Source organism: Lissotriton vulgaris, chromosome 2_1 (genome assembly GCF_964263255.1).
Source record: "Lissotriton vulgaris chromosome 2_1, aLisVul1.2, whole genome shotgun sequence".
NCBI classification, from domain to species: domain Eukaryota; kingdom Metazoa; phylum Chordata; class Amphibia; order Caudata; family Salamandridae; genus Lissotriton; species Lissotriton vulgaris.
In genome coordinates, this window is record NC_141687.1 from 16,748,611 (window position 1) to 16,776,265 (window position 27,655).

At 49.5% G+C, this 27,655-nt stretch overlaps 1 protein-coding gene across 1 annotated transcript in view; it reads right to left on the reverse strand.

Annotated features, from left to right (window-relative positions):
• LOC147729472 (unconventional myosin-X-like) overlaps positions 1-22,264 on the reverse strand; it is a 763,954-nt gene extending 741,690 nt beyond the window's left edge. The window contains exon 1 of the mRNA XM_086954339.1: positions 22,160-22,264. Coding sequence (XP_086810465.1) covers positions 22,160-22,177 — 18 coding nt within the window. The 5' untranslated portion in view covers positions 22,178-22,264. The remainder of the gene's footprint in view (positions 1-22,159) is intronic.
• Between the last annotated feature and the right edge of the window lie 5,391 nt (positions 22,265-27,655).

Genomic DNA, 27,655 nt, shown 5'->3' on the forward strand with positions numbered 1-27,655 from the left:
AAAAAGAAATGTAAACAATAATCACTTTGTATTTGGAAGTGCAATTTACGCAAATAAAGTGCAAATGCAAATTGTGCAAAAAGCGGAAGACAATATGTGCAACAATGCATGAATACATATAAATATCTATAAATAATTTTATGGTAAAATATTATAAATCATATATTATGAATCTATTAAATAAAATTGAACCATAAAAAATCGTTGCCCATTTCATATCAGCAGTTTGTTACATTTCTGCATAAATGCAGTGGTGGTTTATCTACAATATTTACAGCACTAATAAGAAAAATTTCTATTATATATGTCGAAAACATCATGTTGTTCAAAACCCCAAAATAGAGATCCATCCAATAACTTCCAAAGTAAATTCATGTAAAATATATCGGGCAAAAACAAACCAAAATATTGTCATAGTGTCTGTGTCCCAAAAACAGTGGGGAAAGTAGTGTGAATCCTCTATCCAGTGAAAAAAAGGGAAAAAAAACAAATGTGCAAAAAGTACATGAGGTGTGAAATAATTAAAGTAAAATTCATAACATTTCATGGTATTTTGAGGCAGATCAAAGCGGGAAATTGCATATTTCAAAGATAAAGAGGAAATCATGGTTATAAGAAAACATGTAAGTCTTCCGTAGTGTTCAATCCATTGGGAAATCTGCTGTCTAGTTCTAAAACGAACTGAGATTCTAGTCTCCTAAGCTAGAGATAGATAGAGTTATATATAGTCCACCAATCCCGCTTCTGCTAAAAACGGGCTGACACATGCTCAGGTACGGTAGAGAAAAGCTTTATTTTCACCATCAGGGCACATCTTGCTTTGATGAAAAATCGCCACTGCTGTAACACCTGGCAGACGCGTTTCGGCTTGTTTGCCTTCCTCAATGCCAGCTCTGTGTGACAGAGAAACGCGGACAGGGATTTAAAAGTCCAGCCCTTTGTGGAGAGGAGAAATACTGACAGAAGAAAGAAAAGGGTCAGCAGGCTGAAGCCACAGGAAGGTCCTCCCTGGACTAACCCACCCACGAGCAGGATGACCCACCGGGCAGGTCTGACCTTCAGAGAACCTTGAGGGATGCAGGGATGAGAGCCTGCCTCATACCTGCCCACACATTCTCAGACTTTGTAGGAGTCTGTTTCACCCACTTCCCACCCAAGAGAGGCAAATGGGTTGTTTTTCACCGTACATCACAGATAAGTGTCCGTCGGGTCAAAGATGGTCCCTCTGGTGGCACCAGAACCATCAGAGGAGGAGATGTGGCCTAGCTACCAGAGCTGCAGATTTTGCAACAGATTCAACTTGGTTCCCGGGTTCCAGTCTCCACATCGTGCAATTTTGGGCACGGACCATCTGAGGACCGTCTAAGTCAGGGGTCTCCAAACTGGTCCTGGAGGGCTGGATCCATGCCAGATTTTTTGGATATCCCCATTGAGATACATGTAGTTATTTTAAAAATCTGGCATGGATCCGGCCCTCCAGGACCGGTTTGGGGACCCCTGGTCTAAGTTATTGAAGTCATAATTACCTGGGGACAGGGACGGCCCACATGCTGTTCTAACTCTCTCCCTTGTTTTTTCATGAGGTTTGTTGAAACACACATCCAAGACTCCCAGGGGTCTCATGGCTTATTCCCTCCTTCCGCCTTGGGTGGAAGCTCAAGCTCATTTTAAGCAACAGCAAGTGTTGATTTTTGGAACATTTCAGAAGATTCTTAACCCCTGGGCTTCAACCCACTGATCAATCTCTCATTGCATTTCAACATTGCACACTTGATACATTGTAATATACCATCTACTGTTTCTCAATGACCAGGGCTTCTAAACTAGGGGTGGACGGTAAACTCTGCTCCTCCGGCGGAGTTTGTGGAGATTTGCGCACTCCACGCTCCACTTGGAACGCGGAGTAGGAAAAACGCTGCCAACCACTGTGTGGCAGAGTTTTTCTAGCACGTGGCTTACCAAATTTACATAGGTGAGATCGGAAAAATGAGTGTCACAGCGGGTGCTCACAGCAGGTCACTACTGCTCATGTTAAGCTTCCACTCGAGTAAAAAATCTACTTGAGCGGCAGAAAGAAGCAGCGTCCTCTGGTGTGCCGCATGGTGCTGTTTCCGCTGGTTTTACAGTCCAAGACAATCTCTTGGTGCTAAAAATCAGCACGAGCAGCACAATGGACCGGAATTCTGCTGCTTGCTGAATTCCGCACAATCTCGCTGAGTTAAGGAATAGAGAGAGGACGTGACGTGATCGACTAACTTTAAAAACTCTCCAAATCTGAGGAGTAATAAAGGGTAGTCAAAACTCCATGGAATTCCAGAGAGTTAAACCCCGTGAATTCTGACTACCCTGAATTACTCCTCAGATTTGGAGAGTTTTTAAAGTTATGTGATCACATCACTCCTCTCTCTATTCCTTAACTTTGACACCCAAAGCAGATATTTCAACTAACACAGTGTCACTCTGCAACTTTTAAGATTCTATGTGGAGTTGCGTCCCCGCCTCGCAAGACCCAAGCAAGTTCTGGTTATGGAGGGTTCTAGATTTTAACTTCCCTACTTTACTGAAAGCAAATAAAAGACAGGTGCCTCTGGAAATAAATAGCTCTTTTTGGACAAGCTTTTCTTAAGACACTTCCTGCCAGGACTGCTGAATGGCAGGGCAGATGAATGCCAAGGCTGCGTCCTCTTCATTCCACCTCAACCCTCGTCTCTTTCACCTCACCACACTCCCTCTCTCTTTATCTCCTGGATACTGAGGCTGCCGAGCCTACATTCCACCTCCTACCTCTGGTCTTTCACCTCACCTCACTCCCTCTCTCTTGATTATGGATACCAAGGCCATGTAGTCTTCACTCTACTTCATGCATCGTCTTTACCATCACATCACTTCCCGTCTCTTTACCTCATGAATACGGAGGCTGCCGAGCCTACATTCCGCCTCATGCCTCGTCTTTATCCTCACTACACTCCCTCTCTTTATCTCATGAATACCAAGACTGGTAGTCTTCACTCCGCCTCATGCCTCGTCTTGAACATCACATCACTTCCTGTCTCTTTATCTCATGGATACCAAGGCCACGTAGTCTGCACTCTTCATCATGCATCATCTTTAACCTCACTTCACTTGCTCTCTGTTTATCTCATGAATACATTCCACCTCATACCTCTGGTCTGTCACCTCACTACCCTCCCTCTTTCTTTATCTCATGGATACTGAGGCCACGTAGTCTTCACTCCATCTCACGCTTCCACCTTCCACACTGAACACTGCCTCATTATTATTTCATGAATATAGAGGCTCTCTAGTCTGGATTCCACCTCCTGCCTCTTTCTTACACCCACCTTCTCTTTATCTCATGAATACGGAGGCCGCCAGATCTTCATTCCACCTCATGCCTCTTTCTTACACCCCCGTCTCTTTATCTCATGAATACTGAGGCCGCCAGATCTTCATTCCACCTCATGCCTCTTTCTTACACCCAGTCTCTTTATCTCATGAATACTGAGGCCGCCAAATCTAGATTTCACCTCATGCCTCTTTCTTACACCCCCGTCTCTTTATCTCATGAATACTGAGGCCTCCAGATCTTCATTCCACCTCATGCCTCTTTCTTACAGCCCCGTCTCTTTATATCTTGAATACTGAGGCCGCAGATCTTCATTCCATCTCATGCCTCTTTCTTACACCCCCCATTTCTTTATCTCATGAATACTCGGGCCTCCAGATCTTCATTCCACCTCATGCCTCTTTCTTACACCCCCGTCTCTTTATCTCTTGAATACTGAGGCCGCCAGATCTTCATTCCATCTCATGCCTCTTTCTTACACCCCCCCATTTCTTTATCTCATGAATACTCGGGCCGCCAGATCTTCATTCCACCTCATGCCTCTTTCTTACACCCAGTCTCTTTATCTCATGAATACTGAGGCCGCCAGATCTAGATTTGACCTCATGCCTCTTTCTTACACCCCGTCTCTTTATCTCATGAATACTGAGGCCGCCGGATCTTCATTCCACCTCATGCCTCTTTCTTACAGCCCCGTCTCTTTATATCTTGAATACTGAGGCCGCAGATCTTCATTCCATCTCATGCCTCTTTCTTACACCCCCCATTTCTTTATCTCATGAATACTCGGGCCTCCAGATCTTCATTCCACCTCATGCCTCTTTCTTACACCCCCGTCTCTTTATCTCTTGAATACTGAGGCCGCCAGATCTTCATTCCATCTCATGCCTCTTTCTTACACCCCCCCCATTTCTTTATCTCATGAATACTCGGGCCGCCAGATCTTCATTCCACCTCATGCCTCTTTCTTACACCCCGTCTCTTTATCTCATGAATAGGGAGGCCGCCAGATCTTCATTCCACCTCATGCCTCTTTCTTACACCCCCGTCTCTTTATCTCATGAATACGGAGGCTGCCAGATCTTCATTCCATCTCATGCCTCTTTCTTACACCCAGTCTCTTTATCTCATTAATACGGAGGCCGCCAGATCTTCATTCCACCTCATGCCTCTTTCTTACACCCCCCCATTTCTTTATCTCATGAATACTCGGGCCGCCAGATCTTCATTCCACCTCATGCCTCTTTCTTACACCCAGTCTCTTTATCTCATGAATACTGAGGCCGCCAGATCTAGATTCCACCTCATGCCTCTTTCTTACCCCCAGTCTCTTTATCTCATGAATACGGAGGCTGCCAGATCTTCATTCCATCTCATGCTTCTTTCTTACACCCGCCTCTTTATCTCATGAATACTGAGGCCGCCAGATCTTCATTCCACCTCATGCCTCTTTCTTACACCCCGTCTCTTTATCTCATGAATAGGGAGGCCGCCAGATCTTCATTCCACCTCCTGCCTCTTTCTTACACCCCCGTCTCTTAATCTCATGAATACTGAGGCCGCCAGATCTTCATTCCACCTCATGCCTCTTCCTTCCACCCTCGTCTCTTTATCTCATGAATACTGAGGCCGCCAGATCTAGATTCCACCTCATGCTTCTTTCTTACACCCCCTTCCACTCGCTGTCTCTTTGACTCACTCCCGAAAGCTCTTTCGTTGATTTGCCCGGTTTTTATATCTTCCTCCTTTATTCTATATTTCTATTTCTTGATCTGGGTCAAGTTACAATGGATTAAAATCGGTCTAACCCTAAAAGGGCTCTGTGGTGCTCCCCAACTGCGTAAATTAATCCCTGATGCATGTTTAGGAGGCTCTACCAGCAGGGAGTGCCCGCCCTTACTACCCTTGGAGAGTCGAGCGAACAGTGGGTCTCAAGGCCACGCGACAACAGTGGTAAGAGACAGCCCCCACCGCAGATAATCTACAGTGGCCCCCACTGTCCCAGGACCTATGTAAAGAACAATAAACTGTACGTGGGGGAGATTAAAAACCAGAGAGGGAATTTAGGAGTAATGTCAAGAAGGGAACGCGGGGCAGAGTCGAGGACAGCAGAAGTACCTTCACGACGCTTTGGCAGTACAGTAAACCAGAGCAGCCTTCTGCCACTGGGGCCCGGGGCCCGTGCCATGCAGGAACACAAAATGATGTGCTTTAATCTAGAACTCCGGTAGGCCTACAGTGATTAATAGATAGGTTCGCAGATTTTATTCAGGTGAAGGAAGTTGTTAATCAATAAGGCCAAAACTTATACTATGGTCTCTGGTATTAAACCCAGGAAATTGAAATACTTTTTTATAGATGGTGCGAAAGTGGAGAACGTTGACAATTTTTGATGTCCTCGGTTAACTTTTTCTGGCAATGGTAATTGGTCTTCCGAAATGTCTAATGCTCGTGCAAAGATGTCAAAAAGTGTGCATGGGGCCTTTCGGTTTGCTTCCAAAGTTGGGGAACCACGCATTAAAGACATGACAGACATCTACATAACTAGACGTGCCTCTATTGCACTATATAGTGCAGGGGTGTGGGGCTACAACACCAGCCAGCTATTGCAAGTGGAGGAAAATTCCTTTAAAAAAAAAAAATAAACTTTTATGCCTGCCTGCATCTGCATCCTCCGAGTTAATACTCTGTGAAGTTGGGCTAAGATACCTGTCAGATTTGATCGCTCTTAGACCTCTAATGCTATGGAGATCAATTTGGTCTAAAGAAGAGACAACATTTCTCAACCTATTGTCAAGGATTGCTTCTAATTGGACAATTGTTTACGATTTCTTGGCTTTAATATATAGCAGATGTCAACAAAGACTTATTTATGCTCCTGATTCAGGACAGTCCAACTGATGCGAGAGGCAGGTCTAAACAAGAGATTAAGAACACGTTCTTTGCCCATAAAAAGGATTGTAGGATGCGAACTGTGGGGGAAATAAACCACATACCTGTTTTATCAATTGATTATAGATACCGAAGGCTTCCAGAGGTATCAGTCACTAGTTACAAGACCCTCGCACCGTTATGTACTAACAAGGATGAGACTGGGTATGGTCCCCCATCTAGTTGCATTACCCGGAATGAAAATGCGGCCCGTCACTTTATGCCCATGTGATGAGCACTCCGAACAGAGCACTATGCACTTTCTACTTTTGTGTGATCTGTATCTGAATTATAGACTGGTCTATTTAAAACCTTTGTTCAAGAAACATAATGTAAAAACTTCAAAAGCAGCTAAGAGCCTCTTGTTTGCACGAGGAGACCCCGAGATCTGAGTTTCTGTTGAGATGTTTATCTAAAATCAATTCATGTTAGAAAAAAATACTGTATTTGTTTAGTACATTAAAATCATTTAAAAACAATAAATTAAGATGATATTTGTGTAATTGGATTTGATTGTTGTATATGTATATTTTCTGCTGGTCTGCTAGCTCCTCCAACCGAATAAAGCTGGATGAATCGAATCGACGGTCACTCACCAGAACTTTGTTGCGTCACATTAAGGTACAAAAACACAGGGACGCTCCAGCCGTGGGGTAATTTGAATATGCAAAACGTGGCTCAATATTAAAGTCAATTATCCAGAATGTCGCATGGATTGGGTACAACTTATCACTAACAAGTGACAACACAGAGTCGGGGTCGGACTGGGAACCCCAAACAGCCCTGGCAAATGTGATGAGTCCAGCCCCCCTGGGGTGCATAGTGAGCGCAGCGAGAGGGCCCGACCACTACAAGGAGGGTGTGGAGAAGTAATCATCACAAAAGGCAGTAGACAGAAGTACTTTACGTTGTGTATTCATTTGGCACAACCTCAGCAGTCCCAAAGTAACTGACACGCAAGGAGTCTCTCAACCGTAAACCAACATTGGACATTCTACATTCCAGCGACGTAATACTGGAATGTAGTTAACATGAGATCACCACAATATCTCCCTTGCTTACAATAAATAAATGCAAAACAAATAGTAAATCAAAACATTGCATAAATAAAATAGATACAAATACTAAACAGTATAAGTGAATATGAAAGAATTTCAATCACAAAAGAATTTAATCACGAAATCTCAAAGGTTTAACAATATTCCGTCCACTACTCCTTCGATGAGACAAAGGATGAACAGAAGGCTTCGACTCTGAAACATCAATGTCAGAAGAAGAAGAGGATGAAAAAGGAACAGCGCGAGGACGCAAAGATGAATGAAAAGGAACAGAAAGATCCCGAGGAGGAACATCACGAGGATGTACCTTCACAACCCTTCCTTTATCCCACCATTCGTTCCCGCCGGTTCTCACTGCATTCCTGGTCACAACGTCAATGCTGACAGGAGGTTTACATTTTGACATCCCCTTAAGGACATGATTGGGATCTTTGACCCGAACCCAATCTCCCTCACATAAGTCTCTTTCTATAGATTTTACTCTATGCAGAGTGTCATAGTGACTCTTCATTTTAGCTTGAAATGTTTCCACTTTAGGTCTAACAACTTTGTTCACATTTAACATATGTTCATTCTTGTTCTAACACTCTCTTAACCATGCAGGACACAACCTGGAAGCAGGAAGACGTCTCCGTGAAATCTCAAATGGTGAGAGACCAGAGACAGCATTAGGACAGGACCTATGTGACCACAGCATTTCTTTCAACAGCCTTGGACACATCTATCTTGTTTGGAACTGCCCACTGTGTACACTCTGTCAGGGTGCAGTTCATTTTTCTACTAAACCGTTTGCTTGGGGATGATATAAAGCAACACACTTGTGTTTAATGGCATTAGATTCGGGAAACTTTTCACTTCCTTTGAAATAAATTGGACACCATGTCGGAGACGATTTCTTTAGGAAAACCTGCTCTCAACAACACATTTTTAATAAAATTGATAACACTAGCCGCGTTTGCCTCTTCAACAAATGTTACTTCCCACCATTTACTATAGTAGTCAACAACCACAATAGCAAATTTGAACTTTCGTGAAAGAACACCAAATGGTCCACTGAAGTCTGAGGCAAGTTTGGACCACACAAATTCAGGTAGTTTTACAGGTTGAAGGGGAACGGCGTCAGTTTTGGGTCCTTTATCACTAGTGGCACAAATAACACATGCTTGAACACTAGCAATAATAGCAGCATCCATCCCAGGCCACCAATAACGGTCTCGGATGCTTCTTTTGGTTATGGTCTGGCCCAAGAGTCCCTCACGACCATACACCATGATCTCTTAAAGAGACAGGTGGTATAAACGTGTCTCCCCGCACCAACATTCCATCTTCTTCAACTGACAATTCATCAGAAACTTTAAAATAAGGTTGCAAATCCTGGGGTAAAACTTGTTCTTATGGCCAACCATTCATGGCATAATTCCTCACACTATCCAACGCAACATCTTTGGAAGATTCCGGCATCCAGTCTTGTTCTGTAAATGGAGTGTGGTGGCAAACATCAACACAAGCAATCAAACACTCATCATTTCATTATTATTTTCTGGGTTCTCAGTTAAACTTAAAGGTGAACGAAATAAGTAACCCGCCCTTACGTTCTCGCCACCTAGGATGTATTCAACAATGAAATTGTATTGTAAAAGTTTTGAACTTAACCTCGCTATTCTTGCTGTGTGATCTTTATTAGCACCACCACTCAAAATACTGACTAACGGTTTGTGGTCAGTCTTCAGAATGAATTTTCTTCCCCAAACAAAACATTTAAGTCTTTCAACTGCCCAACCACAGCCCAAAAGTTCTTTTTCAATAACAGAAAAAAAACGTTTTCATTGGATCTCAAAAACCTAGAAGCAAAACCGATTGTCACTTCAATTTGTCCCTTCATGTGTGAAATTGTTGCACCCAAACCGTCATTACCGGAATCTACTGTAATGATACATTGCTCTGTTGGATCAAACGGTACAAGAACACCTGCTGAAATAATTACATTTTTTAGACCCTCAAATTCTTCTGTACTGTTTTTCTCCCATGTAAAATGTTTCTCTTTCTTTAACAATTCTCTTAACCCAACAGTTTTAGCAGAAAAGTTTTGAATGAATTTCGAGTAAAATCCACAAAGTCCTAAAAATGAAGCCACATTCTCCTTACTCTTGGGGGGGGTCGGAGCTTATACGAGATCACCACAAAGGGTCCCCCCAAAATCCCCCCCTAAACGATCTCGGCACAAACGGCGCACCTTACAACACATGCTTCAATATATATTCAATTGTAACCGCTTTTAAAGCATAGTAAATGGTGAGCGGAGAACGCCGGTCTGTGTTCATTCTCTCAACGCTGTATTGGACTACAGAAATACAACAACAACGAGGATCTAAACTTCAAACCCTACAAAACGCAGCAGCTCCACTCATCTTTCACCTTCCTAACTTTCAACACCATGGGCGCCTGTGAAAAAAGGATTCCATTGAAGGCACTATGGACTGCCCTCAAGGCGCTACAGGATCTTGGACCAGCGGCACTCCGTCGGCGCTTCGGGTGGTGCGCGCCTCTCAGAGCCCTGCGCCCCATCAGAGCCCCGGCACCCTTGCGTCCACTCAGAGCCCCAGCGCCCCCCTCAGAACCCCAGCGCCCCCCTCAGAACCCCAGCGCCCCCCTCGGAGCCCCAGCGCCCCCCTCAGAGCCCCGGCGCCCCCCTCAGAGTCCCACCCCCCCCCCCCCCCCCTCAGAGCCCCACGCCCCCCGCAGGAAACAAAACACGGAGGTGCCCACTTTCAGATGGGCACGATGGGGTGGCAGGAGTTTAGGGACCTGCACCCCTTCCCTTTGAACTCAAGACTCCCAGAGTCTTCCACATTTTGGAAAGCTCTGACACCCTGGCTCCTCTGCATAAAGGACCTCACCTCCTCAACACTTCACATCACCTTTTTTCCAGGCAGCGCCAAGACCCCTTCAGGTGTACGAGCGCCTTGTGCTAGCGTAGGGTGTCAGAGCGCTTTACATCACACACACATACAGAGACAAGGTATCCCATGTGGAAATAGGTGCATACAAATGTTACAAAAGACAAAGGGGGCGACAAGGTGTCGTCACATGTCGTCCATGGTGGTGGGCACTTTTTTTTTTAAAGTGCTTGGTCTGCAGAAGCACAAACTCAGGATTCGGGCCGTAACACAGTAGGTGGAGTTCAATAATAAGAATGCATTTCAACCCAAACAAACCATCTTTAGCAACATTAGGAAGATGCAAATCTGAAGAAAAAGACATTACTTTCTACCCTGACCCATGCAGCTCTTTGATGACACGTCATAATCTAGCACTGTGAGCTAGGACTGCGACTCATGAACTGCACAGTAACAAAAGCAGTAACCCACTGAGCTATGCACAGAAAATACTGTTCCAGATCTGCATGGCACCTGTCCTTTGCAGCAGGCACATCAACACTCTGGGCTACCTTAGATGAGACAAAACTGCCACTTGACAAGTCTCTCTCTCAAACAGGTACATTAATCCCCAGAGTTATCCTGACACTTCTTGTAGAGTGAAAACTACTTGAAACACAAGGAACTCTGCGGCTCTTCAAAAGCAGCCTCTAAGAAGAACCCAACCCCCCCACCCCCCCCCAACCCTTCCTGCCTCGCACAGGGGTAATGTGTCCAGTGAACACACACGGCTGGTCTGGGCCGAGTCATCACCAGTGATAGGAATCCTGGTTGTGGGAAAGACTTGAAGACCCAGAAGGGCAACAAGTAGCACCCTGGTGCAGGAAAGAAATACAGAATAGTGATCTAAAATGGGCAAAGGCCAGCAGGGAAAGACTGGTGCAAATCTGTAAAAGGTTAAAGGTAGATGTGGCCCAGGAAACATTTCAAGTTCTTTGTACCAAGAGCGAGTTGAAGCTAAATGGGAAGGAAGTGTCCAGAATGAATGACATAGGTTATCTAGCGAAGAAGAAATCAGTAGCACACATGATAAACGCTTGGTCCAACGAAAATTGGTTCCCCTACATAGGCATCCTACCCAATCGCGGCTACAGGCAGGAGATTCTAAGGCTGCACATTGGGATCAACCCATGGTTAATAAACAGAGACCTCAAAGCAAAAATGCTAGATCAGCAAGGGCGCTGCAGGTGTACGCTGGGAACCAAAGGAGACCTGCTACATATCTTAGTTGATTGTTTGACACCATTAGATCAGCGGAAACAGTGGCTGTGCCCAGTGTTCCTAAAACACGATATGAGAACAAGGGCGCAGGCGGCCAACCTATTAACTGAAATCCCCACTATTGACATTGCAATTGCCCTTGGGAAATATGTAAAGGTGGCCCTGAGTGCACTAAGAAATCAGGAATAATCTGTAGTACTGTATGAATTTTTAAACTAATGAAACTACATTTTGTAGTAAATGAAAGGAATGTGTTTTAAATGTAATATTAAGTTTTAACGCAAATGTAATTTTATTGGCGTTTAGTAACCGTATAAGGGTGTGTAAAAAATTTTATAGGATCAATTTTTACAAGGTTTTACTGCTTTTTATGTGAATATTTTATTCTGTGATACTGTCTCTTGCATTTGTTTAAAGACTATAAACATATATTTTTACTTGACTTGTGTGTAATGAACTTCCTGTCTGCCAAAGAGTCTTAACATAATGAGTTCTAGGGAAGCACCGTTCGTGCTTCAAGAACTGAAAGAAGTGCAGAGTTTAGGACAGGGGAAGTCAAAAAACGCAGGGCAGAGTCCAGGACAGAGAGACATGAGAGCACTTAATAGGGAGGTGCATATGACCCGGAGCTATGGTTTGGGGGGGGAGGGGGGGGGGATCTGGAACTTTAAGGCTGGACCCCCCTGAAGCCTCCACTCCGGCTCTGAGGATTCCAAGACACTTTAGGTTTTCTAGGGGGGTCTGATGAGTTCATGGAAGGGCCGAGGTCCTGTTTCTAAGGCAGGGATAAGAAGTATTCTTGGGGTGCAAGCTCTGAAAAAGGGTGATGAGGGACTCGAGGCACTTTAAAGCTCTACCGTTGCAGCCACAGCAAGACGTCGCATAACCCAACTGTACTTTTATAGCGCACGTGCCCCAGGGCTTCTAGGCGCTGATTCCAACAGGTAACCAGGAGGTCAAGCGCAGCCTCCGCAGCAGGTTCATTAGTCCACTGAGCCATCATCTCATGCCGGGATGACGTAGAGATAGAACACTGTATCTAGTCGGTGGCGTAGCCGACGGAACACGTCACAGTCACGTGATATCAGCTCTAATAAATAGCGTCTACGCACGCACGCCAGTTGGCGACGGAGTGGAAGACGAAGAGCAAAGCACACAAGTGTCCGTGTCATCATTGCACTAGGCCTTAGTGTTAGTTCCACTGCCCCCAGCCTGGCACTACTCTGTGTTGTGTGTGCCTCACACGACACAACTGGCGACGAGGGTGGGATTGCCCTCGCTGTTGTAGTTCCGCGTCTGCTGTGCGGCGGCCGCGAGCTTGGCCACCGGCTCGCGGCACTCGTGCCTGGCGGACCCCTCCCCAAAGTGCGGCTGTCTCCGTGCATCGGAGGGAAGAAGGACACACCGCAACTGCAGTGGCAGTGCGCAAGGCCACCAGGTGAGGTGCGCTGGCCCTCAAGCTCGAGGATCGGGTCTTGGCCTACTCCAGGCCCAACGCCACGTGGCTCACGGCGAGTGGGGGAGGGGCGATCTCTTCCACTGCGCAGGACATCGCACCGAGGTGCTAGAATCGTCACATCAGGACACCGGGGTAATAAACACAGCATTCACCAGGACCACGGTTAACCGAGGTGTCGCCTAACAAGCATTTGGCCACACCAGCGGCTGCAAGCACCCCACGGAAGGGCAGGGGACACAAGGAGTAGCGCGTTAGATCAAGCTCAAGGAAACAAGTCAATTCACATCTAGAACACAACGTGCACAGAGTCCCACCATGGCCACGATACCCCCCATCGAGCCATTTGTGGTGGAGGGTTCCCCATCCTCATTAGCCCCCAGGTGGAAAGACTGGGTGGACCGATTAACGATTTTCTTCGAAGCCACCAAAGTCCACAAAGAGCAAAAAAGGGCCATGATCCTTCATCTAGGAGGCAAAGACGTTCACCACATCGCAAAGACCCTCGTGGAAGCCACTCCCAAGAATCATCACACGCTAATCAACGCCCTGAATGCACATTTCGAGCCCATGGCTAACCAGGACTACGAGAGGTTCATATTCCGGCAGGCACGACAACTGCCAGAAGAATCGTTAGATACCTATCATGCGCGCCTGAAGAGCCTGGCGTCCACGTGCGGATTTGCTGACGTCACCGAAGAGGTTCGAGGCTAGATCATCCAAGGGTGCTCCTATGCCAAACTGCGGGAACGAATTCTCGAAGAATCAGGCAAGCCACTGGCAGATATTCCAACGTTAGGGCGCACCAAGGAACTATCGAAGGCCCGGGCTGCGCACATGGAAGCGCCTGTGAAGGCCGAACCAGTCAACAAAGTCACGGTCAAATCCCCGATGAAATGGGCAAAGAAGGGTTTTGGAGCGCCCCCAGCGGGCCAACCCAAGTCGTGTGGTTACTGTGGGGGACTGCCACACACAGCGGCAGATTGCCCCGCAAAAGGAAAGCGGTGTTCGGGCTGTGGCCGTTTCAATCACTTTGAAAAAGTTTGCAGAGCGAAGAAATATCGGAAACCCCGCCAGGTCGTAAACGCGGTGCCAGAAGGAGAACAGACCCAAAGTGACATGGATGATGACGAGGAGGAAGAGCGCACGGTGCATAAAGTACACATGGTTGGCACTGCTGCCCGCAAGACCAGAAGCCTACCCCAGTGTGGCGTCAGGATTGGCACACAAGAGGTTCTGGCCGTCGTGGACACAGGGGCGACCATCAAACTGATGGCCTCAGCCATGTCCAAAACTCTGGATCCACCGCCGGCGCTACTTCCGTCAGCAATCACTGTGTTCGCATATGGACAAAACACCCCCCTAAAGATCAAGGAAAAGTTCAAGACCTCAATATCCCACGGAGATTGGTCTGTCACCGCCAATGTGTTCGTGTCAGAAGATGGACAGGGCATGCTGCTAGGATGCAAAGCGGCTGAAGACCTAGGAGTCGTATCGTTCGCGTTTGGAGTACATCAGGAATCCATTCAACAACTACTGATGGACTTTGCAGAGGTGTTCAAGGGGATTGGAAAATTCAGAGGAAAGGAAATCCACCTTCACATTGACAACACCGTGCAACCTGTAGCTCTAAGGCATCGCCGAATAGCGTTTCAGCAGAGACCGCCGAATAGCGTTTCACCAGAGACCGCCGGTCGAAGAAGAACTGAAGAAGCTCGAAAATGCGGGAATAATTGAGAAGGTAACAAGCCCAACTCCTGGGTCTCGCCGATCGTGGTCACGCTAAAACCCAAGCAGCCGGGGGCGGTCCGGATATGAGTCGACATGCGGCTTCCCAACGCCGCCATCAAGCGGGAACGCCACATCACCCCTACCATCGATTACCTCATAGGTGAAATGGCGGGAGCGTGCTGGTTCTCCAAACTGGATCTGCGATCAGGCTACCACCAGCTGGTACTGGATGAGTCCTCATGTAACATCACCACGTACTCAACACACCTAGGGCTTTGGAGGTATACCCGCCTGAGTTTTGGGATTTCGAGTGCGGCGGAGGTTTTCCAAAATGTGATACAGGAACTCATTGCTGATATCCTCGGGGTGATAAATGTCAGTGATGACATCATGATACACGCGAGAACCATACCGGAACACAACAATCGCCTTACACAAGTACTCCGTAAGCTACGGGTCGCAAGGCTCACCCTGCACCGGGAAAAGTGTGAATTTCTGAAGCAGAAAATACAATGCTTCGGATACACGTTCTCAATCGAAGGAGTAAACTCGGACCCAGAGAAAGTGAAAGATATCAAAGAGGCCACTCCCCCCACCTCCATCACCGAAGTTTTCTAGGAATGGTAAATTATTGCGGGAGATTCAGGAGAGACCTCACCAATCTGACCCTGCCTCTGAGAGAGCTAACCAAAGAGGCCACGCCGTGGAGATGGGGCCCGGAACAAGACAAAGCCTTTCGTGACATCAAAGAGGCCCTGTCAGAAGCCACCACATTGGCCTTTTTCGACCCACGGAAATTAACATTGGTAGCGGTAGATGCTGGTCCTGTTGGGTTAGGGGCAGGTTGATGCAGCGTCAGCGAGTGGATGAAGACTGGACCCCCATGGCGTTTGCAAGCCGGTCCCTTACAGAGACCGAGCAGAGGTTCTCTCAAATTGAAAAAGAGGCGATCGCAATACATTGGGGGTGCAGACACTTTCATCTGTATGTATATGGGAAACCTTTTGTCGTGGCCACAGATCACAAGCCACTGGTTGCGTTGTTTTCCGGGACCTCCACCAAACCGCCGCCCCGCATTGAAAAATGGATGCTACAGCTCCAAAACTATAACTGCCGGGTGGAGTACCAGCCCGGATCCCGCAACCCTGCCGATTACTTATCACAACACTCCCGAGCTGCCACTAGGGAGGAAATGGAGGATGCAGCCGACACGGAAGAATACGTAAGGTGCATCACTGCCCACTCATGCCCGCTGCCCATATCCATGGAACACATCGCAGAAGCCACGAGCAAAGATGAATGCCTTCAGCGAGCCATTGTGCCCGTACAGAAAGGAAACTGGCACAAGGCAAAAGAGGAGTGGAAGATCCGGACTCCTGGGGCCCAAAGCATAATGGACAGCCTGTACCACGTGCGAGAGGAGCTGAATGAGGATCACACGGGATGCCTACTACGAGGACACAGTCTGGTAATATCATCATCCTTAACGGATCAGGTGGTTGAACTAGCTCATGTAGGCCATCAAGGCATGGTGAAGACGAAATCGAGCCTTCGGACAAAGGTGTGGTTTCCATTGATGGATGATCTCATCGAGGCCACCGTCAGGTCCTGTGCCGCATGCCAAGTAACTGGAGAACTCCCCAGACCAGCCCCGATCATGGTGGAACCACGGCCCAAATCTCCCTGGACCTGTGTCAGTCTTGATTTTGGTAGTCTTCCTGATGGCCGCCACACGATGGTAGTAATAGATGATCACTCCAAGTATCCGGAGGTAGAAATCGTGTCCACCACCACTGCTGCAGAACTGATTCCGAAGCTAGAAAAGATCATGGCTGCACATGGAATCATACGAGAACTCCGAACTGACAACGGCCCTCCATTTCAAGGACAGGAACTAGTTAACTATGTAAACGCACTAGGTATCCGGCATCGGCGGATCACTCAAAGATGGCCACAAGCAAATGGTGAGGCCGAAAGGTTCATGCGGACTCTCAATAAGGTCATTTGGATTGCCAATGACAAGGGCCACTCCATCGAACTGGCCATCTTTACATTCCTGAGAAGCTATCGGCAGACCCCCCACCAGGGTCGGATTGGGATCACAATTCGGCCCGGGCACGGACGAAAAAAGTGGCCCACATTCAAGAGGCGTGGCTCATATTTAAGTGGCGTGGCCCACATTCAAGGGGCGTGCCCTTTCATGAAACACCATTTGCACAGACAAGGAATAAAAGTGGGAGGATACTGTTCTTGCACACGACACAGGGCCAAGGTGACAATGGCCTACATGCTGAGCAACTAAAAAAAATAGCAAGGCCCCTTTTTGTCACAAAAATATTCCAGCCCTCCAGCACAGGAGCACCTGAAAAGCAGCAAAGCCCCTGCTATTACTAACCTACTCAGCCCTCCCCAGACCTTCAGCTCAGGAGCACATGAACAGAGATAAGGCCCCTGCAATTAGTAAATTAATCAACCCTCCAGGCCTTGGGAAAATGTCCTAGCAGGGGAGCACAAAACACATCTTTCTGGGTCATCCAAGGTAGCCAGGTAGCCAGAGGGGAGGCTGAGGTGAAGCTGGTGCATGGGAAGTGCCTTCCCAGTGTGTTCTGGCAGTTTGAGTATTTACCATTTACTGTAGTATTACCCTTGTACCTGTGTATGGTACCCTTTTGTAACTTGCACACGTCACTTTTCTCTTGTAACACACGGTTTGCTCCTCTCACTTTTGTTTGCTTTAGATGCTTGCACAAGTGCCACCATTGCCTACGTAACGTTTGTTCTTGTGCTGGAGTGTCTGCCATTAATTGCAGTATTTTACCTCTACTTCTATTTTGTACGCTTTTGTAACCTGCACACATATCTCTTTTTCCTCCTGTAATGTATCGTTTGCTCCTCTTGTATTTTGGTTGCTCACTATTGTCACTTTTGATTCATGTAACTTAACGTTTGCTTTTGTAATTTGTCCACTTATAATTTTCTCCTCATGTATTATTGCTGTTCCTAGTGTGAAGCGCTGACACCGTCGGGTAAAGTCCGCGCTATATAAAATCGCATAAATAAATAAATGAAACAAAAAAATTCCAAACATCACCAGGCCCCCCATCACCAGGCAGCAAGACCCATTCTTCCTCGCCCACTATGCCCTGAATGTGAAGGGCTGTGGGCGAGGTGCTAAGACTAACACCGTTTCTGGGCTGCATGGGCGCCAGGGGGCCGAGGTGCAAATGGCTCAAAGGCCTGAGAAACACCTGGCCCCCAGGGAGGCCGATTATTGCAAACAATCACCCCATCCCAGCCCAGCCTCAGCTTGATTGCTTGGCAGGGTAGGGGTGAAGGAGAGCCCACCGGCTGCTTTCATTTTCTCAGTCTCTGTCTCCGTGCACTCTGTGGGCAGTTTTTTTTTTCTCCCCTTTCCTAGTCCACTCTCTGTGGACTGGGACAGGGGAGAAAAAAACGTCCCACAGAGGGCACTAAGGCACCGGCCCTTCGGCCCATTCCCGAATGCCCGCCTTGCCAATCCGACGCTGCCCCCACTCCACCACAGGTGTTGCTCCCGGACATTTGCTTAGGGGACGTGTGGTCCTGGATTCAATACCTCACCATCCGCAATGGCAGCCTGCATCTCCTGATGAATGTCAGGTGCAGTCCCGTCGCCGAAGATCACATGCGCAAACCAGTCTACGGAGAAGGGCCCAGTAATCCAAGATTGCCCGAGGGGACGTGGTGATAATGAAGAACAGGGTCACTAGTGGTAAATTCCGTCTCCCCTATAAGTCTGATCCATGGTCCCGAGGCCGGGAAAGAGTGACCCGCAATGTGTCGCATTTCAAAAAAATACCAGATCTCGGAAACCAGAGCGACACCCTTGGTGGTCCAGGGTTCCGCGCCATCACCGGTCAGATCCCCATCACCAATCAGAGACCCCAGTAGCCCTCAGGCTCCAATGGACCTGTTCAATCCCACTGAAGCTCCACCTGCTCCAAATGAAACTCCACGTCGAGGTGGTAACAAGGACAGCGAGGACGTTGATCGCAGTGGCCCGGGACCGGAGCCAGTGTCTGAAAGCAGTGGAGTCGAGGAAGAGTCCAGTGTTGGTGAGACCCAGAGCCGACGACTGTCCCAGTACCGGCTGCGACTGAACCCGGTGCCCTCCAGTCGCCTGAAAGACTATGTAATGTAAGACTGTTCTTATTTTATTATCCTGAATATTATTCCGTCATGCCGAAACTCTTGCAGCTGATAGACTATGATACACGCATATTGAAAGACTATGGCGTGGTTACTGAAGTTTGTTGGGAAGGAATGTAGTGTTCTAGTCGGTGGCGTAGCCGACGGAACACGTCACAGTCACGTGATATCAGTTCTAATAAATAGCGTCTACGCACGCACGTTTGCCAGTTGGCGACGGCGTGGAAGACGAAGAGCAAAGCACACAAGTGTCCGTGTCATCATTGCACTAGGCCTTAGTGTTAGTTCCACGGCCCCCAGCCTGGCACTACTCTGTGTTGTGTGTGCCTCACACGACACAACAAACACGTCATGCATCCGGGCCACCGCGGAAGAGTCAGACACGTCACTGCACGAGACCATTGACTGGACCCCGTAACACAACCAACCGTCTCATGGAGCGGCCAGCACGCTCGTCATCAGAGGGGGCGGGGCCAAAGTGCTATGCAGGGGGCGGGCTCCATCGGATGAGAGGGTGGCTGTGTGAGTCAGACGCTGATCCGTTCGGTGTAATAGTGAAGCCTGAGGCTTAATTTGACTCAACACAGGAAACCTCACACGGGCCAGACAGGAAAGAAAAAAGCAAGACAGATTTGGAGCTCTCTCGATTCTGTGGGTGGTGATGCATGGCGGGTCTTAGTTGGTGGAGCGAACTGATTGATAGTTAGCTCGGAGGAGTCGCGGAATTCACCAATCGACCCCGGGACGAGTGGCGTTCAAACACACCAGAAATCCAGCAGTAACTGGTCTGCGATGCCCTTAGATGTCCTTGGCTGCACTAGCTACCAACACAGGGACAAGTGGTGCTCGGTCATACAGGGATCGGGCAGTAACTGGTCTGTGATGCCCTTAGTTCTGGCAGTAACTGGTCTGTGAGGATATATGACGTTACAACGCATGCTTTTACCACGCATGCCTATACAACGCGGTTTTTACAACGCATGCCTTTACAACGCATAGTGCTTTGGGGCGCTGGATAGTGAATAGTTTAATTTACTATTCCAACTCCAGTCCCCGTGGATAGTAGGGAAGGTGTTGGATAGCAAATTAAACCTATTCCCTATCCTAGAGCGCCTCCCAGCGCAATGAGTTGTAATGGTTTTGTAAATGTTGCGTCGTAAAGGCACTGCGTGGTAAAAGTTGTGTTGTAAAGGATGTTTCCCGCTCTATGATGGCCTTAGGTCGGACAGTAATTGGTCTGCGATGCCCTTAGGTTGGGCAGTACCTGGTCTGTGATGCCCTTATATAGGGCAGTAACTGGTCTGTGATGCCCTTAGATCCGGCAGTAACTGGTCTGTGATGCCCTTAGGTCAGACAGTAACGGCTCTGTGATGGCCTTAGTTCGGACAGTAACTGTTTTGTAATGGCCTTAGTTCGGACAGTAACTGGTCTGGAATGGCCTTAGGCCAGGCAGTAACTGGTCTGGAATGGCCTTAGGCCGGGCAGTAACTGGTCTGGGATGCCCTTAGGTCGGGCAGTAACTGGCCTGGATGCCCTTAGGCCGGGCAGTAACTGGTCTGGAATGCCCTTAGGTCGGGCAGTAACTGGTCTGGAATGCCCTTAGGTCTGGCAGTAACTGGCCTGGATGTCCTTAGGTCGGGCAGTAACTGGTCTGTGAGGTCGGACAGTAACTGGCCTGGGATGCCCTTAGGTCGGGCAGTAACTGGTCTGTGATGCCCTTAGGTCGGGCAGTAACTGGTCTGTGCTGGCCTTAGGTCGAACAGTAACTGGTCTGCGAGGTCGGGCAGTAACTGGTCTGTGATGCCCTTAGGTCGGGCAGTAACTGGTCTGCGAGGTCGGGCAGTAACTGGTCTGTGATGCCCTTAGGTCGGGCAGTAACTGGTCTGGGATGCCCTTAGGTCGGGCAGTAACTGGTCTGGGATGCCCTTAGATTGGGCAGTAACTGGCCTGGGATGCCCTTAGGTCGGGCAGTAACTGGTCTGGGATGCCCTTACATGCCCAGGCCTACACGAGCGCTACACTGAACGGATCAGCGCGTGTCTCCAGACAATGGACTGCTCTGCTTTGTAATGTTGGTGCTCAAAGGGGATTCTGTATATTGTGGCCTGGTTTGGAGGGCCGTTAAGTGTGCGCTCCCCCTTCTGAGCACCAGTCACTTCACTAAGTGGTTATAAGCTTGTAGCATCATTGTTAATGTGCGCCAAATACACCCAGCCATCCCTTGCCCCATTTCATTACCTTACTCTGGTAACTTAGGGGGCACTGTCCCTTTTGGGTTATTTATTTTATTTATTTGTGCGTTTTCATAGAGCGCTGACTTTACCCGAAGGCGTCAGAGCGCTTTACAAAAAGAAACAGAAAATGACAAGTGAATAAATTACAAAAACAGACGTAAAGTTACATGAAGTAAAAGTGACAATTGTGAGCAAACAAAATACATGAGGAGCAAACAGTGCAATACAGGATGACAGAGTGACAAGTGTGCAGGTTACAAGACAAAACAAAGTACAATTAGACGTAACATACTGCAATATATGCTAGACACTCGGGCACAAAAACACACTGGTAGAGAGAGGAGCTCAAAATGATGGAATGGAGTACAGCCAAAGCACGGCCCTTTGCTCCATTTGTTTTCAGAATTTCCACCTCGAATTTGTTTTAGGTTTAAGAGAGTGGTCTCCAAGAGGTGGGAGTGACCTTCAGGGAGGTGGGCGTGGTCTGTCAGGGTTATGGGCGTAGTCTTTAGAGGTGGGCGTGGCTTTCGATGACGGGAGAGTAGAGTGGTCTTTGGGGAGGTGGGCGTGGTCTGTCAGGGTTATGGTCTTTAGAGGTGGGCGTGGCTTTCGATGACGGGAGAGTAGAGTGGTCTTCGGGGAGGTGGGCGTGGTCTGTCAGGGTTATGGGCGTAGTCTTTAGAGGTGGGCGTGGCTTTCGATGACGGGAGAGTAGAGTGGTCTTCGGGGAGGTGGGCGTGCTCTTTGGTGACGTATGAGTCCCAGACATGTGTCTGGCTCTTCATCAATAGGAGTCGAGTTGCCTTATCTGTGGGACTTCGCCACAGTTGTGTTACCTGTGGACCCTGGACATGGGGTGTCGGTGGAGGGGTTGGGGGCATCTGTCCCGTCTGAGCACGGACAATTCTAGTTTGCACCTGGTGGGCGCTGTAGGAAATGACACACGTGAGCAAAAAAACGGTGGAATGGAATGGTGCAACGCCTCGCTGGAAGGTTTGGACTGAATAAAACACACCACTTCACAATCCCCCCCTACCCCCCACAGTCTCATCACTCACCTCCTTCAAGGTCTCCATCCCAAGGGCTCCTTCCGGGTCAGCGCCCCTCTTCTGCCCCAGGGGTCAGTTCAGGGGCCCAACAGGGGGCACACAGGGGGCAGCGGTGTATCCCAGGGTTGAAGAGGGCACACACCAGCGAGGCTTTCCATCCCTGCGGGGCAGTCACTGGCACGTGTCAGCAGGAGCCTGAGGTGACATGGCCCCAGCCCTTCCGTGGGCCCCCCAGGCACTTCTTTACTGACCCCAAGTGGCGCCCCCCTCCTTCAGATGTTTGTGGCCGGCTCCAGCCCCTCTAGCTCTGCACGGACCGTGCCTCGTTCAGAGGTCACCCGCACTCACGCTCCGGGGGGGCTCGTCCGAGGCCGGACCCGGCTTTGAATCTTCTCCCTTTGGATCCAGGGACGGGAAAGCGCGCGATGGAGCAAGATCACAGGCGGGGCGCCGGCGCCGAGACTCCCGTTTACACGAATCCGGTGAGACAGTGGAGACGATGACTGGAGGTGAGACACGGGGTCAGAGGTGAGACACAGGGGGCGGTGGTGAGACACGGGGACAGAGGTGAGACACAGAGGGTGGTAGGGAGACACAGAGGGTGGTAGGGAGACACGGGGTCAGAGGGGAGACACAGGGGGCGGTGGTGAGACACGGGGTCAGAGGTGAGACAAAAAGGGTGAGACACAGGGTCAGAGGTGAGACACAGGGGGTGGGGATACACGGGGTCAGCGGTGAGACACAGGGGGGTCGGAGGTGAGACACAGGGTCAGAGGTGAGACACAGGGGTGGTGTTGAGACACAGGGGGCCGGAGGTGAGACACAGGCTCTGTGGGGAGACACGGGATGGCCCGGACAGGGCGGTGCCAAACAGGGTTTAAAGCCCCGACAGCCCGGAAATGCCAAAGCGCCTCGAATTCCTCAGTGTTTCCCAAAGCGCTCCGGGTGATGAGTCAGGGCCGGACCCCGGAAGTCTCTCGGGGTGGCCGGGTGAGGCTGGGGGGATCCCCACTACTCGCCTTTATTGCTGGGGTACCGCTGTATCCAGGTGGGCGCTGCCCTGACGTCACTCCCTGGGGTGCTCCTCTCCAGGTGGTCCACTCCTCTCCGGGCAGGGTCACCCCTCGAAGCCGGCACTCCTCCTTGAGTCAGGCCAGGGGGTGCAGGGGCCCCCCGGGTCCTGCCCGGTGCCTCACACTCGGTGCTCTGTCCCAGGGCAGGAGACTGCAGCGGTCTCTCCACAAGCCAAAGATGTCTCAGTCCCAGGGCAGGAGACTGCAGCGGTCTCTCCACAAGCCAGAGATGTCTGTCCCAGGGCAGTCGTCCAGGGCCTCTCTAGCAGCCGCTGTGCCTGGATGTCTCGCCCGTGGCTGTCTCTTGCATGCAGTCTTTCAGGCCGGTTCTCGAGTGCCTGCACTCGGCTAGTGGAGGACCAGGTCTCCGCTGTCTCTTCGTGTCTCCTGCGAGCCTCTCGCCTCCCTCCAGCCGGCGTCTGTCTCATTCACTCTAGGATGTCTCGGCTGGTTTATGTGGGCTGAGCTGCAGACATGCGGAGACCGCTCATCTCTGTAGCCGTCTCTTTCAGTCGTGGCTGCCTCTGTTAGCTCGGAGGGGGTCAGCTGCTGACCTGCGGTCTCTCCTCCCGGGGTCTCTCATTCATCCAGCCTCCGAGGCTCCTGCATGTCTAGGTGTCTCTCACACTGGTGTCTCTCATTCATTCAATCTCCCAGAATGCTGTGGATAGGCTCAGCTGTCTCTCCTCCGGTGCCTGTCTCGTTCATTCAATCTCCCAGGCTGAGCTGTCTCTCTGCGGTCTCTTCTGCCGGGGTCTGTCTCATTCATCCAGGCTGCTGCCGGTGTGACCGGGCTCAGCTGCCGCCCAGACTCCGCCCCTCCCTTTAAATGCAAGAGAGAGAGAGAGAGAGAGAGTGAGGGAGGGAGGGATGCACCCTTTACTGCCCGGACGGAGAGAGCGTCTCACCGAGGGGCAGAGACAAAGGAGAGAGGGGGGCGCGGGCAGCGCGAGACCCCCAGGGATGCTGTAGGAAAGGATGCTCGGTGAAACGCCCGGGGCAGACAAGTGACAGCTGTGAGAGGGGCCATACAAGAGACAGCTGCGCGGGAGCATAGGTAGAGACACACAAGAGACGGCTGTGCGAGAGCATAGGCAGAGACACACAAGAGACGGCTATGCGAGAGCATAGGCAGAGACACACAAGAGACAGCTGTGTGAGAGCAAAGGAAGAGACATACAAGAGACAGCTGTGCGAGACCACAGGCAGAGACACACCAAGAGACAGCTGTGCGAGAGCATAAGCAGAGGCACACAAGAGACGGCTATGCGAGAGCAAAGGAAGAGACATACAAGAGACAGCTGTGCGAGACCACAGACAGAGACATACAAGAGACAGCTGCGCGAGAGCATAGGCAGAGACACACAAGAGACGGCTGTGCGAGAGCAAAGGAAGAGACATACAAGAGACAGCTGTGCGAGACCACAGGCAGAGACACACCAAGAGACGGATGTGCGAGAGCATAGGTAGAGACATACAAGAGACAGCCATGCGAGAGCACAGGCAGAGACACACCAAGAGACAGCTGTGCGAGAGCATAGGTAGAGACACACCAAGAGACAGATGTGCGAGAGCATAGGTAGAGACATACAAGAGACAGCCATGCGAGAGCACAGGCAGAGACACACCAAGAGACAGCTGTGCGAGAGCATAGGTAGAGACATACAAGAGACAGCTATGCAAGAGCATAGGTAGAGACACACCAAGAGACAGCTGTGCGAGAGCATAGGTAGAGACATGCAAGAGACAGCTATGCAAGAGCATAGGTAGAGACACACCAAGAGACAGCTAAGCGAGAGCATAGGCAGAGACACACCAAGAGACAGCTGTGCGAGAGCATAGGTAGAGACATACAAGAGACAGCTATGCAAGAGCATAGGTAGAGACACACCAAGAGACAGATGTGCGAGAGCATAGGTAGACAGCTGTGCGAGAGCATAGGTAGAGACACACCAATAGACAGCTGTGCGAGAGCATAGGCAGAGACACACAAGAGACGGCTGTGCGAGAGCAAAGGAAGAGACATACAAGAGACAGCTGTGCGAGACCACAGGCAGAGACACACCAAGAGACAGCTGTGCGAGAGCATAGGTAGAGACACACAAAGAGACAGATGTGCGAGAGCATAGGTAGAGACATACAAGAGACAGCCATGCGAGAGCACAGGCAGAGACACACCAAGAGACAGCTGTGCGAGAGCATAGGCAGAGACATACAAGAGACAGCTATGCAAGAGCATAGGTAGAGACACACCAAGAGACAGCTGTGCGAGAGCATAGGTAGAGACACACCAAGAGACAGATGTGCGAGAGCATAGGTAGAGACAGCTGTGCGAGAGCATAGGTAGAGACATACAAGAGACAGCTGTGCGAGAGCTCAGGCAGAGACACACCAAGAGACAGCTGTGCGAGAGCATAGGCAGAGACATACAAGAGACAGCTATGCAAGAGCATAGGTAGAGACACACCAAGAGACAGCTGTGCGAGAGCATAGGTAGAGACACACCAAGAGACAGCTGTGCGAGAGCATAGGTAGAGACATACAAGAGACAGCTATGCAAGAGCATAGGTAGAGACACACCAAGAGACAGCTAAGCGAGAGCATAGGCAGAGACACACCAAGAGACAGCTGTGCGAGAGCATAGGTAGAGACATACAAGAGACAGCTATGCAAGAGCATAGGTAGAGACAAACCAAGAGACAGCTGTGCGAGAGCATAGGTAGAGACACACCAAGAGACAGATGTGCGAGAGCATAGGTAGACAGCTGTGCGAGAGCATAGGTAGAGACACACCAAGAGACAGCTGTGCGAGAGCATAGGTAGAGACACACCAAGAGACGGATGTGCGAGAGCATAGGTAGAGACATACAAGAGACAGCTGTGCGAGAGCATAGGTAGAGACACACAAGAGACAGCTGTGCGAGAGCATAGGTAGAGACATACAAGAGACAGGTATGCGAGAGCTCAGGCAGAGACACACCAAGAGACAGCTGTGCGAGAGCATAGGTAGAGACACACCAAGAGACAGATGTGCGAGAGCATAGGTAGACAGCTGTGCGAGAGCATAGGTAGAGACATACAAGAGACAGCTGTGCGAGAGCTCAGGCAGAGACACACCAAGAGACAGCTGTGCGAGAGCATAGGTAGAGACATACAAGAGACAGCCATGCGAGAGCATAGGTAGAGACATACAAGAGACAGCTGTGCGAGAGCATAGGTAGAGACATACAAGAGACAGCTGTGCGAGAGCATAGGTAGAGACATACAAGAGACAGCTATGCGAGAGCATTGGTAGAGACATACAAGAGAAAGCTGTGCGAGAGCACAGGCAGAGACACACCAAGAGACAGCTGTGCGAGAGCATAGGTAGAGACACACCAAGAGACAGCTGTGAGAGTTCATAGGTAGAGACATACAAGAGACAGCTATGCGAGAGCATAGGTAGAGACACACCAAGAGACAGCTGTGCGAGTTCATAGGTAGAGACATACAAGAGACAGCTATGCGAGAGCATAGGTAGAGACATACAAGAGACAGCTGTGCGAGAGCATAGGTAGAGACATACAAGAGACAGCTATGCGAGAGCATAGGTAGAGACATACAAGAGACAGCTGTGCGAGAGCATAGGTAGAGACATACAAGAGACAGCTATGCGAGAGCATAGGTAGAGACATACAAGAGAAAGCTGTGCGAGAGCACAGGCAGAGACACACCAAGAGACAGCTGTGCGAGAGCATAGGTAGAGATACACCAAGAGACAGATGTGCGAGAGCATAGGTAGAGACATACAAGAGACAGCCATGCAAGAGCATAGGTAGAGACATACAAGAGACAGCTATGCAAGAGCATAGGTAGAGACACACCAAGAGACAGCTAAGCGAGAGCATAGGCAGAGACACACCAAGAGACAGCTGTGCGAGAGCATAGGTAGAGACATACAAGAGACAGCTATGCAAGAGCATAGGTAGAGACACACCAAGAGACAGCTGTGCGAGAGCATAGGTAGAGACACACCAAGAGACAGATGTGCGAGAGCATAGGTAGACAGCTGTGCGAGAGCATAGGTAGAGACACACCAAGAGACAGCTGTGCGAGAGCATAGGTAGAGACACACCAAGAGACGGATGTGCGAGAGCATAGGTAGAGACATACAAGAGACAGCTGTGCAAGAGCATAGGTAGAGACACACAAGAGACAGCTGTGCGAGAGCATAGGTAGAGACATACAAGAGACAGGTATGCGAGAGCTCAGGCAGAGACACACCAAGAGACAGCTGTGCGAGAGCATAGGTAGAGACACACCAAGAGACAGATGTGCGAGAGCATAGGTAGACAGCTGTGCGAGAGCATAGGTAGAGACATACAAGAGACAGCTGTGCGAGAGCTCAGGCAGAGACACACCAAGAGACAGCTGTGCGAGAGCATAGGTAGAG